This window comes from Staurois parvus, unplaced genomic scaffold (genome assembly GCF_062004578.1).
Source record: "Staurois parvus isolate SC_StPar_1 unplaced genomic scaffold, SC_StPar_1.0 ptg000216l, whole genome shotgun sequence".
Taxonomy (NCBI): domain Eukaryota; kingdom Metazoa; phylum Chordata; class Amphibia; order Anura; family Ranidae; genus Staurois; species Staurois parvus.
Genome location: NW_028318012.1, coordinates 1,885,566 through 1,905,000, shown reverse-complemented (window position 1 = coordinate 1,905,000; position 19,435 = coordinate 1,885,566). Strand labels below are relative to the sequence as shown.

The following is a 19,435-nucleotide window of genomic DNA, read 5'->3' as shown; positions in this document are numbered from 1 at the left end:
TTTTAATGAGGGGTTTATTTTTAAAGGAATCCTAAGTGCAGAAGAGTAATTCAGCTTATAGCAGACGTAGCTGTCAGAATTTTCAGGTTTATTAAAAGAATAAAAAAAATGTTACCGTTAAGTTTGCGGGTGGAAGGGGTGTCAGGGGTCTCCTTGGCAAGTTGTTCTCAATTTACCTTGCACACAACTGCCTTTCTGAAGGCTTGGCAATAACAGATCAATTAGTGAGATGGAATTGCAACTTGAGATACGAATTGCATTGTTAATGGACGCAGTTTTCAAGTGATAATAATGTCCTTTTTTGATGAGTGAGAAAAGGGAGATTTGTATATGAATATGAAGTTATTTTCGCCTACAGCCTTAGTTGCCCAAACTGACCCCTATTTTAAAATAATTTCCAAGGACATTACTGCTGACATTCTCTATCCAAGGCCAAAAAAACGTTGGCTTGGAGGCCCTCCGTACACTATATATCCAATAACAACTAGACATTGGAAAGAGAAACACAAGATTTTGTAATTTTTTATTTGATTTTTTTTGTAACTTACAAGTCCCCGAAAAAGGTTGCAGCATGTTAGGAAATAAGCTGAAGATGTAGGAAAAAGCTTGTTTGAATTATGTGGGTGATTAGTATTGAAAAGCCAGGTACTAGCTGTGGAAATCTGGAGCAGATTGTTGTGTCGGTAAAAATCGTTGCAGCTAAAACCTCGAAAAGGTAAAAAATAATAATAGAATAAGCAAGATATTTTAATTTTCTAAGAATTATTTTGTTGATGGATCTCAAATTAAAGCAATTCATGTTTCTACAATTTTGTTTTCTATATACAGGTAGTTATGCTTATAGAGCATCCTTTGCATTCTTTAAAAAGAAAAAAAAAAAAAAAAAAAGGAACGAGATGTTACAAGTTTTAAAGAAACATGTGACACAGATTTGTGATTCTGTTCCCAGACGGTCCAGGAACATTGGTACAAAAAGGGATTATCCCTACACCTTCAGCTCTCCCCCCCTCCCCTTCTCTTCTATCCCCATGACCCAAGCGATGGAGGATTTAGGCAGATTTACTTCAGTAAACACCTTTGGACACTTGGGGAGGAGGGGGGTTCAGGATTCGGTTTGCAAAGGGAGCCTTTTGTTAAAGAGAGGTTTTACTGGGCAGCTGTGATATTAACCTACAGAGCAATGCTGGAAAAACTGCTTAACTCCTTGTGAATTAAGTACTTTCACTCAACAGATAAGATCTGCGTTTTATTGAGTTTTCTTTCAAGATCCCTAGACGTAATTGTTCCCAAAGAATTTACATGTTAAAAAAAAAAATCCCTGGTACAATGCTAGCCCATCTCTGTACCCCCTGTGTGATGAGAGGCCTGTGTGCTGGAGAGATCAGTGGGTATGTGGTCTGCCCAGCGGGGTAAGGCCAAAAAGAGAGCCCCCCCACCCAGAATCCAAAACTTCACTCACTGGATGTCATCAGACTTGTCAAAATAACTCCCTCGCCTCTGCCGCCTGCAACAGAGATGTAACATGTTCTCGATGCAGGGCTGCTAAAGCTTGGGCAATTTACTGAACAGAGGAGACAGTCTCTTAATACTTCTCCAAACATATGTTTCACTTATCCAATGGGAGCTAGCAAAAGCAGAAGTGGCCTGTACATATCAGAGGCTTCGGATGTATAAAAGCTATAAGTCCTACAGGCATTAGGTTATATATGATTACTGATGTAAGATAGTACTGACTTTTTCTACTCTGCAAAGTGAGGCTGTAACAATATTACCCCAAATCCAAATGTTGGGTTTCTAGGAGCTTTCCATATCGGAGGCTTCGAATGTATAAAAACTATAGGTCATAGATACGAAAACATATATGTGATTACTGATGTTAGATAGTAATGACTTTTTCTACTCTGCAAAGTGATGCTGTAACAATATTACACCAAATCCAAATGTTGGGTTTCTAGGAGCTTTGCATATCGGAGGCTTTGAATGTATAAAAACTATAGGTCATAGATACGAAAACATATATGTGATTACTGATGTTAGATAATAATGACTTTTTCTACTCTACAAAGTGAGGCTGCAACAATAGTACACCAAATCCAAATGTTGGGTTTCTATTAGCTTTGCATATCGGAGGCTTCAAATGTATAAAAGCTGTAGGTCATAGATACGAAAACATATATGTGATTACTGATGTAAGATAGTACTGACTTTTTCTACTCTGCAAAGTGAGGCTGTAACAATAGTACACCAAATCCAAATGTTGGGTTTCTAGGAGCTTTGCATATCGGAGGCTTCCAATGTATAAAAACTATAGGTCATAGATACGTAAACATATATATGATTACTGATGTAAGATAGTACTGACTTTTTCTACTCTGCAAAGTGAGGTTGTAACAATAGTACACCAAATCCAAATGTTGGGTTTCTAGGAGCTTTGCATATCGGAGGCTATCAATGTATAAAAGCTGTAGGTCATAGATACGTAAACATATATGTGATTACTGATGTAAGATAGTACTGACTTTTTCTACTCTGTAAAGTGAGGCTGTAATACACAAAATCCAAATGTTGGGTTTCTATTAGCTTTGCATATCGGAGGCTTCAAATATATAAAAACTATAGGTCATAGTTATGTAAACATATATATGATTACTGTTGTAAGATAGCAACAACTTTTTCTATTGTACAAAGTAAGCAACATAAAGGGGCTGTGACAATATTACACCAAACCCAGGTGTTGGGTGTACATGGGCTATGCCTATCAGAGGCGTCCAGTGTATACAAGCTATAGGTCATATATGCATAAACTTATAAATGATTACTGTTGTAAGATAGCAACAACTTTTTCTATTGTACAAAGTAAGCAACATAAAGGGGCTGTAACAATATTACACCAAACCCAGGTGTTAGGTATTTTATGTCCGTTCGGCTTGAGTTTTCATTTTGCTTTTGATAATAATATTGATTAATAAAATTTTTAGTTAATGTTACCTTGACCCTCCACCAAACTCAAGTATACAGAACACCATAGGAACCGGCCGGCGATATGTAGTTTGCAATGGTACATATGATTATAAAATGAAAAAGTAAAATGAAATTCTATCATTTTGCAATTGTGTAATTATAAGTATCGTTGTAAACTTTCTCCGGCCAGTTCCTGTGATGTTCTATGTTTGGGTTTGGCATAAGGTCAAAGTATTAATAACTAAAAATTTGAACGATCGATATCATCCCCATTGTGTGATAAGAAAGATGAAAGCTCTAGCAAAACATACAATTCTCACGCACGTATACACCCAACACATACACACACACATCTTAGACATTTTTGAAATTCAAAAACATAACAACTTGGTATTAAAATCTGGCTAGTTTTATTTTTCCCCAGTTTACAAATATAGCTACCAATATATAATTAGACTTTCAATTAGAATGTATTTTCGGAATTGGCAGGCCTTCTTACATCTCAGGGTTGGTTAATCTAGAATAACAGCCCGTTTTTCGGTGAATACGGAATAGATATTCCTCTGCTCTTAGGTGCACTTATCGTACAATTATCCACCTTTAACTTCCGCACGCCCCCATTTTCTCAAACACGTTGGCATCTGCGTACAGCTGTTGATTTGGAGCATATCCACGTACAGGTGTTGCTTTGGGTTTAAAGACAATTCCCTTGTTGAGTTTGGAACGCCAAGTGTCACTGTGGGAGCAGTTAGCTAGGTGCGAACATGCAGACTATGAGACATGACAGGATTCAAGGTGTCTGTTATGTCGTTACACCTTGTACGCAGACAGTTCCCCTTTGTCACAGCCTCCCGGTGATTTGACAGCGCTCTGCAGATCAACTTCCCTGGTAGGTGATACAGCAGTTTTCAAAGAGAGCTTTACATGCGGAGCCCCCTTCCTAAAATCTACTGTGACAGAGACTCGGCACAGTGATTATGAAATGTCAGAGTGCATCTCGGGGTTTCGTGCGTGATATACGAAGCTCCAGGGCCTTGCGATGGATAGGGTTAATTTGGAAAGTATTTAAGATGACCCCTTACCCATTTTTACATAGCGTCAACGTATTACGCAGCAGAAAGTGGTGAATGGTTTGCATCAGGGTGGCTCACAGTCTAATATTTCAACACAGTCTCACGGACGCACATGTCTAGGGACGGTTTAGGCCACGGCCAGTTAAATTCCAGAATGCCTTTCGGTTGTGGGAACCAGAGTTCCTGGGCAAACCCCTGCAAATTCATGGAGAGCATACACACATAGAGATAGGATTCAGGTTGTAGATGAATTCAAGATTTCAGTGCTGCAAGGACCTTTTTTGACATTCCTGAAACATTCTCAATAACAACCGAAAACCCCGCCATATCTACCAATGGGATATCTCATACTGACACCTTTTGCAAACCTTATGCAAACAACTGTTGGATTATGATAAGCATACACAGGAAGATAGTTTTTTTTTCCCCAGTAGGAAATCCACTGACCAATCAGTTTGAAGGCATCGTGCTATAATTTAATCCTGCAAGTTCTCATCACATGATGTCTCAGAAAACAGGTTTTAGACTTTATAAGGTGTTTTTATTTAATAATTATATTCACTTGCGTGCACAGAGATAGGATCGATCAAGCAGTTTGGGCATCCGCCTATAAGAGTCATAGCTTCAGTGGCCTATTGACGATCAACTGCTATGTGATTTGTGAAACCGAAGCAAAGGTCTTGTGTGTGGTAGTCATGTAGAATCTCTACTAAAGAACGATCAGCAACTAGTTGGTTGTATTAGTTTTGCAGAAAACGATTTCACAGAACAAGAATTGTTCAGGTCTGAACTAGACCATGCAGCGGTTACAGTGCCCTTTGCTTCTTCTTATTATTACAGACATTAATATAATTTGTCAAGTTATGCAGCACTTTACATATTGTATTGTATTGCAGTCCCTGCACTCAAGGAGCTTACAATCTAAAGTCCCTATCTCACATACCCTTACTAGGGCCAATTTATACAGGATACAATTAACCTACCAGCATGTCTTTGGAGTGTAAGAGGAAAGTGGGGTACCTAGTGGGAATCCATGCAAGCCCAGGGAAAACATGCAGACTTTATACAGGTAGTGTTTTGGTTGGCATTCGAATCGAGGACCCTAGTACTGGAAGGCAGGAGTCTATGGCTTCAAATCTTCCTTATTCATGGTGGATCTGCTTTTCATTGATCAGCTTCATGTTCTAGAATGCACAGAATTTGCATGTTAATTGAAACTGAATTTCCTAATTCTGAATTTTTATTTGGTAATTGTTTTTACCCATACAGGCACAGATTATTGTACAAGGCTGTTGAGGTACTCCACACTTAGTATCAAGACACTCATTTTTGCTTTGATTTTAATAAGCACTGCATCCAATTTGTACATCTCTTGTGATGATCTTGCAGTGTAGGGTGTAGTAATGAGAATGCAGGAGTGCCAGAGGTGCTTGATAATGCCCACAGCTGAATTATAGCCTCTTGCTACAAAAACAAAGCTCTTACTACCCACGTATGTAGTTCAGCCCCAGCAAAATGTTCAAAAAAATTGATGAGGCTTCAATGGTGTATTGTCTGCAAATTGGTGGACAGATCTACAAAATCTTCTCATTGCCACACAACTGGGACCTGACCCCCCCCCCCCTCCACTTCCCTCTCAATTTGGCCAATGTTTTCTGTCATATATCTGGGGAAGGGAGTCATACCCATCCTACGTTAAGTGTGCTATACAACTTGTTTTCTCTCATTCAGCCCATTGGCCAAACAACGTGGACAGAGGAATCTCCATTACTTGCTAATGCAGGAATTTGAGCCATCTATTGCACCCTGTAATCTCTCTCCAGCCTTCTTTAAATTTACCAACCACATCTTTAGCAATCCATTCAATTTACACCTATACAAGTAAGTAAGCTCTATCGAGCAGGGCCCTCTGTTTCCTCTTGTACCAAATTATATTGTAACTGTAATGTCTACCTTCATTTTGTAAAGTGCAGAGCAATCTGTTGGCGCTATATAAATCCTGTATAATAATAGTAATGTGTCCTGATACATAGTTTCTGCTAGATCTAAAGCAGATTGCACCATTGGATCGTATTGTGTATGGCCAGATTTTTTTGGTCCAAGATTTAATGACATCACCTTCTTACTCGGGCAGAAACTTCCCAGTTGATAAGATTTGCCAATGAAGCAAACGAATGAAAAGGGAAACATATTACCTCATTCCTCCCCTAGAATCCAAGACTTTATTAGCCATGCTATTTAATGTGCCCTTATACAAGTTAGATCAGATGTAATAGTGATTCCTGGGCGCCAGCATTGTAAGTCCCAGGGTGGCACAGGCACCGTGCAAGCTGGCAATGACTGTCTGGTTGGCAGAAAAGCCATCTGTCAAATCATCCAATAATGAAGTGTTATGTTATTCGTATGAACAATCAGGCATAAAGCATTGCTTCTGAAATAAAAATAAAACACAAATTAAACTACATTTATTTAAGAAAATAGGTGATCGGGCAGTGGGTGCCTGTTTATTAATGTGGCACTTTACATGCAGTTTGTGTATTTGTGTGTGTGTGTGTGGTATGTGTGTGTGGTATGTGTCTTCGTTGACCTACTCATAGTAAGTGCAATACGAGTAGGTTTATTTAATTACATAGCTAACAGCAATACTGTGAACTAATTCAAGGCAACCAATCAGAAATCAGCTGTAAAAAAGCTTGGAGCGGGTAGATCGATGAAAGCTGATTTCTGATTTTTATGCGTTCCTTCACACAGCTGCTCTTTATACTTTGGCTTTATTCCAAAAGACTTCCAAATCCTAAGTGCTAACTAAGTGCAGCCAATCAGAATTTACTCTGTTGAAGTCAAACCAACAAATTATGGATTCTGATTGGCTGCTGTTAATCTTGACATGAATATTACCAAATGTTAGTCTTTATTGAATAAGGCCAGAAGTTGATAAATAACTCTTAAATTATCTAGATTCCCAAAAACTGAGCTGACTTGGGATTGTCATAATGGGCTTTAAGCTTGTAGGACCTAAAGGCTCCATTTTTACAGCAGCTAGTGAAATTAACTGCTGGATTGCCTCCGCATCTGCACTCACACCCCTAGGAGATTCAATAGCATAAAAAATGACCCAAGAGGCTCTACAGCATCTGGAATATATTAAGGATTAAATATAACTACTTCAGAGGTGAGCCTGCAGGTCAAAGAGGAGACTGCCCCCATTGCCCTTGATTAACAATATCCAAACAGAAGATTTAGGAATGCTCTTGTATGGCAGTATTTCTCTGAAGTGCCCTTATTTTTGGTAAACTGGGTGGCTTCACATCTATGGACTCCAACCTATAATGCCAACAAAAATGAGATGAAGTTGATCCATTTTTTCCAGTTGGAAATGATAGTATGGTTTGTGGGCTCTCCTTTTCCTCTCTTGACATCTTCAAGCTTGGAGTAAAATGGACCTAGGATGAATTTCTGCTCTCCACCTTCCCTTCTTCATAGGAAAACCCATGCACTCTCAGCCGATCCAAACATGTTTATAGATGGATACTTTTGCAGAAAGATTTTTGGAATTTGGATTGTGTTTATGTGTTCCACAAATACCTGCTGACACCTAGATAACTTGTAACAACGCATTATATTTCATATTCCTTTAGTCACAATCCACAGAAGCAAATTATTTTTGTTAAAATGATTGTAAATTGCTGCATGCCTAGCAGAAAGCAAGATGAGCTACACTGCACAACTAAGGAGCGTTGGTCATAGATAACCACACAGGAAGAGAGGTATAAGATACCAGAATCTTCTAGAGAAAAGGGAAATACTCAGGTTACATCATGTGGTGAAAGGTGCGGTCATTTCGTAACAATGTCACGAAGATTTAGAAACAGGAAAAGAGAGGTCAGGATTTATTAGATATAAGTTTGAATAAAAGTGCTGATGTCATAAATTCATTGCAGGCTTAGGTCAATAGACTTTATGAAACAATTCAAACATTTCATTAATCAGTACTACAAAGGGTAACTAGAATGCCATAGGCCGGCCAAACATGTCACGCAGATACGATTACCTTTATTAATGGTTTGGTACTAGCATCCCATTTAGCACTGGGAGGGGAAGAGGAAGAGCAGATATGGCTCTGTGACAACAAGGTGGCTCTTGACTTATTAGGAGGATATACCAAGCTGACTCTTAGATAGGGTTGACTTTTTCCAGCAATGCACATAAGCCAGAAGCTGGGTGTTATTTGTTAAAAGGGTTCATAAAGGGGGTATTTACTAAAACTGGTGCACTCAGAATCTGATGCAGCTGTGCTTGGTAGCCAATCAGCTTCTAACTTCAGCTTGTTCAATTAAGCTTTGATAATAAAACGTAGAAGCTGATTGGCTACCATGCACAGCTGCACCAGATTCTGAGTGCACCATTTTTAGTAAACCTCTTCCATAATATATCGTTTTTCCTTTTAAAATCTGGTTGAGTTAAAGGAATTTGTTTCTGTAGGGCCAGGTTTTCTTTAAAGCTAACCTGTCTGCCATTTTAAAGTTTGAACTCCTGCCTAAGAGCAGATATTGCACCTTTGCTGTCTGTAAACCTTGTTCAGGTATATATGTTATTATTTGTTTATTATTGCCAGGGGCCTGACTTCTGGGCCAAGCAGTGGTCAATTGCCGTCTCACTGTCCAATGTAAGCACTCTAGGAGCCCTGAAAGGCACAGTTACTGGACAAGATGCAAGCAGTTTGGCAGGGCTTAGACCAGATGTCAGGGAAGTCAAGCCTTTGTAAGTGAAACTAAATCAGAGAGGCACACGGAACATGGTTTTCCATGTGTTACTAGCAGACACTGTTGGGTTTGACTCATATAAAGTGAAAAAAGAAAGTAGTTGTCAGTGGCAGCCAATCATTTATCACCATTTACAAAAGAAAAACATAAAGAAACAAGCTAGAATTCTGATTGGTAACAATGGTTAATAACTGTAAATCTGTGCTCATTTCCTTTTCTCTAGTTCTTTTGTATCATTCCTCTTGTGGTACATGCTGAATGGCAGAATGTTTTACTTTGAAAAGTTCAGATTGGAAGCCAGTCTCTCTTTAAGGTGCTTATATTCTTTTAAAATTACCTTGATGGTTCAGCCAATAGGGGGAGATATGCAGCTGTGCATAGTAACCAATTAGCTTCTAGGTTTTACTGTCAAAGCCTAATTGAACAAACTGAAGTTAGGAGCTGATTGGTTACTACGCACAGCTGCACCAGTTTCTGTGTACTCCAATTTTAGTAAATCCCCCTCTCCCCAATGAATATTAGAGGCTGTGGTTACAAAAATTAAATTCCCATATTCAGCAGTTGTGGAATCAAATATATGTTCCAAAAAACAAGAACACTTTGGGGGAGATTTACTAAAATGGGTGCACAAAGAATCTGGTCCAGTTGTGCATAGTAACCAATCAGCTTCCAGGTTTTATTGTCAAAGCTTAATTGAACAAGCTTCAGTTAGAAGCTTGTGCATCCATTTTAGTAAATCTCTCCATTAAAGTCAAACCTAACGTGTAGCATAGCTTACTGTTTAATGCTGTGAACTTCAGATGGTTAAATAAATAAATGAAGCTGTGATCCTATTTTTTTTTTTTTGCACATGAGAAGTGATAAAGCAGAATGGCCGAGTGACAACTAAGGGTCACACATTGGTTGATAATATTTTAGCATTAAAAAGAGGAAATAAAGTTTCAAAGCAAGCAGCCAACAGTGCGAGGTGTGCAGTTTAACACTTGGACAAAGAATAAGGGTGAGGTAGACATGGCTTGTGAGTTTAGACCCCCAGATGATAAGTGTCAGTAAATTCTTTGATAGGTATACTGAGGTTAGAATGTTTCAGGGACTGTCAAACTGTAACACTGAACAAAAACCTCCACTGGGACCAGGGTGAGAAACGAACTCCATGGCTTTTCTGTCTCTGGTCCAGGATTAATTTCCACTACCTCGGCTCATTAGCATCTCCATTTCCAGTCACACACTTAAAAAAAAAAAAATTGCAATGTGCCATTCTTCACAATTGCATTTTTTAACTGTCTTTAAGTGATTATTAATACATTTCTGAAAGTTGTTTTTGATTATTAATACATTTCTGAAAGTTGTATTATAGTTGATGTTCAATGTGCAGTTTTCCTTTCCCATTGGTCTTACAATCTAGTGTTTGGACAGAGGCAGCCAATGTGACTTGTTCAAGGTCACAAAGAACTGATTTCAAGACAGATGAATCCACCTTTGCACACAAAGTATTTTATACATTTTTGTCTTTGCATGGTCAAACAATCTATTTTTGTTTTTGTACGCTGCTACGGCACCAGATAATACAGGGTAGTATATCTACTATGATGTCAAATAACTTTTGAACCCTGTACAACTTTTGTGTTTTAGCAGTCGTATTCTTTTGTATTATCCAATACGTTTTTTAGCCCTTGTAGTAACGCAAAGGTATTTTGCCAAGGTTGACATGTTTCATCTGTGATCTGTGTAACCAATTCTCTTTTGAAACCTATGGGGTAACTAAAAGAAAACATTAGAAGGAAAAAAATGTTAAAATAGAGTAGTCCCTTGTAATTAAAGCAATTAGGCTGCTACTTTTAATGCCTGCTCTGTTTTTCCTATAACGGCAGTTTTGCTTCAGCAGTTACACTAATTCTGACAGCTGTAATTTCAAGAGGATGGGAAACAGTGAACAAGATGTAGATCAGTGATATTACACGTAAAAGCCCCCTGTCTCTTTAACCTTGTTGGTTTTCGTCTCTCAGAGGTTACCTTTTCCCGATGGTGCAAAATCGACTTGACATAACTGTTCATCAGTTTCTGGGTATTCCCTGGAGGTATTTCCATCAGATCAGCCCAGTCAAGCTTCAAGTTGAAATTGGCAGCCCAGAAACTGACAGGGTAGAGACTAAGAGAGAGACAGCTGAAATGTAGGCAATAAACTGACAAAATCGGAGTGTAAGAGAGACCATGTAACTCTCTGAGTGCAAGGAAAGTATCAACTGGAAGGTTTCAACTCTCACAAGCTCTGATTGGCCTTTAATACGTTGTCGGCTTCAGTTACAAGTTCAACGACTATAACTGACACGGGATGTCTAGACTTGGGTGAAAAATTGTTGGTTGACTTTTTCAGCTGTCTCTTTAAGTGAAATCAGATTTTTTTTCTTACCCTTCCTTAAAAGTTTGGCCACATTTTAAGACCCTCCCACATGTTTTACTGTGCATGGCAGCCTGCCCCATACCAAGATGGATGCAGTACAAAATATTTATTGCTTTGACCAGATTTTTCTGGGCCTTGTCTTTTAAAGACTGCTTCAACTATTTGCAGCATCTTTATCGAACCTTTGCAAAGGCCTGTTAATCTTTCTAAAGGTGGTGGTGGTGGGGTGGTGCCCTTTCTCAGTCAGAAAAAGAAAACAAAAAGCTCCATAGAGTTAATTAAACCAGAATAAAATAAACATTTCTTTGAATAGTTAGTCGGTTTACATTATTGTTTGTTCAACGATATCCTGAAGCTCGCTCCGGAGCAGAGGGGAAAAAACGACTTCTAGGTTTTTTTTTCTCTTAAAGGCAGCAAAAGCATTTTATTTTTTAAGCACAAGTTAATAGTGAAGGCATAAAATAGTCAAAAATAGGGTTTTGGTTATCACTTCAACAAGAGTTTAGCAACATTTCTTCCAAAAAGGTATTGCCTCATACCAAAAATTTTAAAGCACTTTTTTGCATTAGGTTGATTATTAAGTCTGTGTTACTTCTGCGGCAGACATAAGCTTTGCTTTCAAACAGTTTTTAGCCCTGTGTGTGTGTGTGACAGGCATTGGCTGATGTTGATACCCATTCGACAGGCCCTGTTGAGTTTAAATGGTGTGACGGCCCATTTTTGTTAAGCTTTGAACAAAGGCATAGAGATGGCATGCTGGCACCATCCGAGTGCACATGGGCTTGACACCCTCCTCCCCGATCTAATGCTCCATGTTCGCCGTGATATTAAAAAACTTTAGGTCGGAACAATGAGTCTTCATAGGCCAAGCGCAAACTTATTCCAGAGTCTTAAGATAGCAAGAACAGGAATTGGAACATCACTCTGATTTCCATACAACAAACAATAAAACAATAACTTCTGATACCTAGGTTGCTACTTGCCTCCGAGCTGTTATCTATTTTAAAAAAACGGGGGATTGGATTTTTTTCCTTATGAAAAAAAGTCTTATTAGGAGGAAAGATTTATTTTTTTCTTTGATCATTTGTTAGAAGTGATTATTGCTACAGTGGATTTGCCTATAAGCTTCTCCGGAAAGGTTAGCTCTATTTCCAAGCGTTGAGAATTGCTTCGACTTTTAAATTGACAAGTATAATTCAAAACTGCATTTGGTGGATAAGATGGGATGATTTACAAATAAATGCAAACACATGGATCAGCCAATGCATGGCTATAGGATGTAAAGATCATTATGGAAGTTGACACAATGGTGCTTTAGCATAATTATTTTACTGATCTGAGCAGATTGTCTTTTCTTTTCAGGCATTGTTTCTCCTATGCAGATAAACGTGCCTTAGTTTAAATCTAAGACCCACAGCGCAGTTACATTTGACTTGTTTGATGGGTACACTGTTTAACACCACCCGATCTTCACTGCACAAGTTAGACACTTACAGATCAGAAGATGCTTACATGTCTAATAGCTCTTGGTTGTATGGGCAGGCATCTCCTTGCCAATGGATCTTGGCATATCAATCCCTTGGCCGGTTTAAATTCTTATGGCCAATCATTTTTCTTCTCTTGAGATAAATGTGGTAATAGTAGTTTGTGCAGATAAATGATGGAGCAATGCACTTTTATATATATATATATATATATATATATATATATATATATATATACAGAGGTGGACTGACCATTGGGGAACTCGGGCACTGCCCAAGGGTCCGGGGTCAGTAGGGGGCCCCATGAGATGCCCTGGTACCTTTCATAGGTTTTTTTGGGTGTAATTTGAGTGTGGGTAGGACACAGGGGCCCCATGATCCCCTATTGCCCGGGGGCCCCATGAGTTGTCAGTCCACCCTGTATATATATAAATTCTTAAAAAGTAATCATTTGGAAGTTATTCAGACCTTCATTTCACATCTAAAAAGCATCCTAAATGTGACCTTTGTTGGCCAAGATTGGTGTGACATCTAGGAGGATTTTGGTTAACATTAGTTGTCTTTATTGGGCAAGGTAAGGGTTAAACATATTTTAGACAGTAAGCACTCTCAAGAGTCAAAATAGCTCATTGTTGGACACAGAAAGTGATTTCAACATGCTTTCCTTCTTTTTTTTTTTTAAGACGTTCCTTCCATCAACTGCGCAGTATAAGATAGGTTAGGCCAAGCTGAGAATCAGAATCAAGTAAGGTCTTGTTGAGAAGTATTTCTAAAGAAAATTGCCAGCTCTTTTGCCACACATTGTTCTTAGCAGACCAACAAAGAAAAAAAAAATCCTAAACCAAGTGATTTTTAAAACAATGAAGTCAGTGAATTTGTGTATACAGCGAGCCAATCACATTAATGAAAAAATGACCTCTAAACCCAGTTTAATGACTGAAGTAAGTTCTGAGGTTTGCAAAAACTGGTAAAGTATTTGCATTTTTTTCCCCATATTTTCCTAGGCCAACATAGATCTAGCTCAAGCCCACAAGGAGATTATGATCAAAGTACATTATCACGCAGCAGCCAATCATCTTTTAAGGATAAGACTGTTTTAAATTGGCCACTAAAGTCTGATTGGTTGCTGTGTGTTACTGTCCTTTCCATGGCATTGCGCTTTGTACCCATATGACTAAATACATGTGAGATTTTAATAGCTTGTTTGTTAGAAGGCAATTAACCCCTCATTGACAACCGCTACAATCAAAAACATTATATGGCAAATCAAGCAGTTGATGACAAGGGGTTAAATTAATAATATACTAGCAATTAAACATGTACACTCAGCCATAAGCTGCACACAGGTTCTCTCTAAACTTTTAAGATGCTCATAAGTAAAGGTTTGCTCTTTACACCATTTTTATCAAATTGACTAATAGTAACAGTGCCGTTGTCTTCCAGGTCTGAAAATCAAAGTCAAAATGAGCTTCATGTATCCATTTCCTCCTTTCTTTCTTATTGTTTCCTAAACCAAATCTCGTGACACTGTTATAATTATTTGTCGGTAGCTCCCCCCCCCTTTTCCAAAGAAGCGCAAAAGCTGGACCCCTTTCACTGTATTAACCTACAGACCCCATTAGCAGAGGAGGGCTGCAAAGACAGATGTTCATCTTTTAGAGTTAACATAAAACAGCACTGGTCCATCCTCCCCTCCCTGCAGACTTCTGAAATCTTTCACTTAAGTTGCATTCTGCATGTGATCAAATAGTAATGATGTTTCTAATGGCCGGGATGTATAGGAGATATTGCAAATGTCTTATTTAAGTAGTGTAGATCTGGCCAATGTTACAAGACAGGAACTGACATTGGAACCTTGCTCAGAACGGAACATTTTGTACTGTGTTAGTTGAAAAAAGATAAAGGTTCTTTAGAAATTTGTTGTGAAAAACATTTTATATATATATATATATATATATATATATATATATATATATATTCTAATACAGTGTAAGAGTATCTGGCTGAACATTTATATATATATATATATATATATATATATATATATATATATATATATATATATATATATATATATATATATATATATATATATATATATATGAAATGCTTTTGAGCTGAAATTGCATGCATAAAACAGTATCAACAGTTGGCTACCCATTGAAAATTGTAATGCAATACAAGAAAATCTGATCTGCTAGAAGGATCATTTAACACCATAGGCATTGATGCCAAACTTTTTTTTATTGTTTGCTGTTTATTATTTCACTGTTTTTTTTTTAACCAATAATGTCTGCTCATGAAGCAAACTGTTTGAGAAGCTATGCCACTCATTACCTTTAGAACAGATTAGGTTCCTACTAGAAGAAATTTCCCAGCACTCTATGAAGTTTCTTTCACTCATTCTAATGATTAATGCCATGTTGGAATGGGTCATCATAAAATTATTATCAGCACCATTTTTTTTAAACTTTGCTCATGAGTTTAAAAAAGTTAACTGTCACAAGTCATAATGCGTTCCATTAAAGTGCTATTCAATACAATGAGAATTAACTAGTTTGTAGTTCTGTGTGTGCATGTGTCTGTTTGAATAGCATGCCATTTCATCTGTTTGAATCACCTCTTGTTTTTTTCCCTTGCTTGAAAAAAGGAGGACTTACATTAGACATTGATACAGATGTGCAGGACCTACCCCTTCTCCCAGAACGACTGCCAAATATTTGTAAGAGGACAGACTCACAGAATAGTAGGTCCTTTTCCCAGTGTACCCTTCTTTTAATTTTTTTTTTTTTTATGCACAGTCGCCTCCTGTTATGACAATTCCTTTTAAATGTTTGCGTTGGTTATCATAACTGTTATAAATCTTTTTGTAATTAGAGCTATGAGATTGACGTCCCTGAGGAAGCATTAATTGTTTTATCTTGTCAGTATCTGTCTTCCAATCTATAAATAAGCACTGCGTTTTTTTTTCTTTTTACACATCTCTCCGAAAGGAGCTGTGTTTTTTTTTCTTTCTTTCTTTAATTTCAAGGCAAGAAGACTATTTAAGTCTGCTAGTAGTGATGATGTTTCTCTATGGAACTTACATGCAAGCTGTGAGATCATTACATGCAATAACTCACAGGCAGGGTAGGCCCATTGCAGAGCATTCAAGTGCATGGGCCCCATATGTTGGCAATAATTCCTTTGGTTTTCATTCTTCTCTACAGAATTTGAGCTCATATTTCAGATATCATTTCTCGATTTTGCACGCAAATCAAAGTGATGGGAACAATTTTTTTTAAATATATCTTTTGTTAAAGTTCTGTACATACATTATGATCTCAAATAATGCTACGTACATTTACAACTATAACAAAAAAAAAAAGAGAATAAAGGATAAGGAAGATAAGGAAAACAGAGGGGATGGGAAAATGCCTAAATAACTAAACAAATAAAACAATACTACTCAACTACCCAACATGACCAAAGTATAACTTTGAGATATCCACAATTCCTGAAATCTAAGCTCTATTAATTTACATTCTCTACTTTGAAAATATTGTAACTATTTTTTGGCAATTTAAAAAAAAAAAAATTTAAGATCATTGTTGAAATCTATTCCTATTTCCCAAATACCGCAAAAAGGGGTTGACATGAACTCAAAGATTAAAATTGATGGAGGCCTAGTCCTGAGCCATTTTTCAGATCAGGGAGTTCATTGTGAGATGCATGCACCCTGGAAGTTTACAAAATCAATCAATTTGTAAACAGATGATCTCATTTATCCCCAATCTTATTTTTTTTTAACAAAAATTATGAAATTATAATGATAAAAAAAAAATCCACAGTCACTGTATTTGTGTGCTGTGCAACAATCAACATGCGGGGAAACAAAACAATTCCATGAAAAAAAAAAATCATCATTCATCTACATTATAATTGCTTCTTTTCCACATCTACGGGGCGGTTAATTAAAATTGTGATTAAATGTGGTCTCGCTGCCTAAGATGTCTTGCCCAAAACAGGTGGTACGGAATTTAAAAGTAAAAAAAATGTAATTAGCATTGGAAATTGAGAAATTGCCTGTAAGAATCAGTGTTAATTTCAGTCAGTGATGAGGTAATTTATAAATGAATTCAGCAGAGGATGTAGAAATAAATGCACAACTGCCACCCTGCCCCTCCTCGGTGTTCCCAGCATGCAGGTGAAAATGTTTGCAAAATATTGAGCTAATTTGAAAATAATTTCCAACGTTCTGGATTTTTCTTTTTTTGGCCTGTATCTGCCAGACAGGAAACTTGAGTCGTTATGTACCTAGTGCAATCAACTGGCAGGCAGTTTACTATGACATATCAGACATACAACAGTTGAGAGTACAATGACCAAGGGCAAAGCACAGTAGCCCACAGTGACCAATCCAAACTTAGGTATCTATCTATATATATATATATATATATATATATATCCTATAGCAATATATATAATGCTATAGGATACTGCACGTTGAACATACTTTGTATTAACTTTGTATTAACCAATGTTGACTAGGCCTCATTTATTAAAGTGTCTGTGTCGCCAGTAATGGCCATACAGATTTAACTGTCATACCTAATTTACTGTCATACCTGCAACACAGGTGACCAAATAGACAAAGAGCATGGCAGATTGTTATGGATAATGGTAAATGAGGCCTACTGGTAGTTGAGGTCACATTTTTTTAAAGAGCCATAGAGGAGAATGGCTTGAGTTTCCACAGAAGCCATTCATTCTTATGGTTCAAGTTCCGTTTGTCTACTATAATGTCTGTTCTTCTTGTAGACAGATTTGATATATCTATAGGATTAGCAGGTAAAGCAATGCTAAAGGTAAAGAGTAAAGCACAAAGTGCAGTAATCCATTGCAGCTAATCAGGTTACATACTAAAATCAGGACTCTACAACATGCATTTTGATTTGTTTCTATGGATTACTGTACTTTTTAATTTGTTCTGAACAAGTCTGATGATATGTATGCATTTTGACAATTTAATATAGGTTAGCCACTTGTGTTTTGAAGGTTCTGCCTTTTTAAATGGCTTCTTTTTTTTAACATTTTGTTGGCTGTGGAAATCATCTACGAATCTGCTTTCTTGCTCCCATGTGTTTACATGTGTTTGTTCCATTTTACATCTGTTTGGTTGGCACAAATTATGTATGACTTATACTTGTTCTCCATGAGTTATTTTTCCGCCACCTTCATGGCTAGTCTAGAGAATGTGACATCATTGTCTGACATCACTATATCACAGTGTCATGTTGTTAATATGAACCTAAACAGTTTTTCATACTTTCAAGTTTTAAACTCAAGTTGTGTCATCTGAGTTGTCGAGTTTATCACCAGTGTTTGTAATCTGCTGCAGTTCAGTTCTTTCTAATATCAAAAGAGCTCTCCTAATCATCTCATCCCTAGAAGGAATTTGGTGTTCATCATGTGGTGAAGCTGCAACCTATCACTTGTTATCTTTTATATGTTGTATACTGTTATTTAGTTTCCTATTGTTTTGCCATATGGTTTCTTGTGGAGTACTGTCTGGTATCGCAAGACTAACTTAATAAAGGCCTTTTGAAAACTAGTTGAACAAAGTAGGGAACCCATGAGAAATCTCAAGAGGTCAGTATTGTAGGTGACAGATACTGTAAAGGTCAACAGCAAGGTCGTCTATCTTTTGTCCTTGATATTAATGGCAGGAATTACAACAAGCATCAGTTTTGCTAGAAAATACATTTCCTAATTTAGTATTAACTCTTAATTGGAGAAATCATTAGATAGTGGCAAGTTCATGGCCCTTGTGGACACAGACAGCAACAAGCTAGATAGGGTGTAAAGAAGTTGATGATCAAAGTAAAGATTTGGGTTTCATGGCTACTGTCTTCTAGGAGAATTCTGTTATGGCTGGTGTGACTTAGAACCTAAAATCATTTTATTCTGAGTTCTATATTACAATATTTAAGGGGACTGTATCCATTTAAATGCATTTGCAAAAATACTAAGTACTGCCCGGATACTTTTAAAAAATTTTTATTAACAGTTATATTTCCAGGACAAGCTTTTAAGGGTCTATACCCTTGTTCTCTTTCAGAGAAAAAAAGGAGTAGGCCTTTGAAAGCTTGTCTTGAAAATGTAACTGTTGATGCAAATTTAAAAAATTATCACGGACATTACGTAATTGTGATAATGGCATGTTAAACACATTGCACTACAATGTGAACGCTTTAAAAAAATAAATTTGAGGTGCCCATCAGATGAAATCCCATCCCAGATGTCAATGTTTATTGCTGGGTAACAAAAAAAAATGCAACGCAACGTCACTTAAGTTGCTTCGGCATCTCCTATTCTGATTTTCTCCAGTGCTTTCAAACAAGTCCACATCAACCTGCAATATACCTTTCAAAAATTTGTTGTGACGTTACCTTGCTGTTTATCATTTGTGGTATATTAGCAACTGAGATGTTTGGTTAGGAAGAAGAAAGTTTGTTTTGCTGGTGGACAACAGGTTACAACATCTATGATTGTGGTTGAGGATTAATAGGCAGATACTTATGGAAAGCTAGAGAAATCCAGTCACTCTTAGAAGGGGGGAGGGTCCTCCTCAATACATGATTCTTCTGAGAATCCATAACATTGACAGTTATCAGTTTAACTTACACATAGAGGTTACATGAAGGAAGAGCAATACTATCTATGATTCAAAAAGTGGCCCAAGAGACAGCCTTCCAGTTTGAAAACAATCCC

At 37.3% G+C, this 19,435-nt stretch overlaps 1 protein-coding gene across 2 annotated transcripts in view; it reads left to right on the top strand.

Moving 5' to 3' along the window:
- Positions 1 to 19,435, top strand: part of ZEB2 (zinc finger E-box binding homeobox 2) — a 197,047-nt gene that overhangs the window by 10,337 nt on the left and 167,275 nt on the right. Inside the window, exon 3 of one of the 2 annotated variants that reach the window (XM_089679028.1) lies at positions 15,333 to 15,428. The exons of the other annotated variant lie outside the window; for it this stretch is intronic. Coding sequence (XP_089535154.1) covers positions 15,333 to 15,428 — 96 coding nt within the window. The remainder of the gene's footprint in view (positions 1 to 15,332; positions 15,429 to 19,435) is intronic. 2 annotated transcript variants of the gene reach the window in all.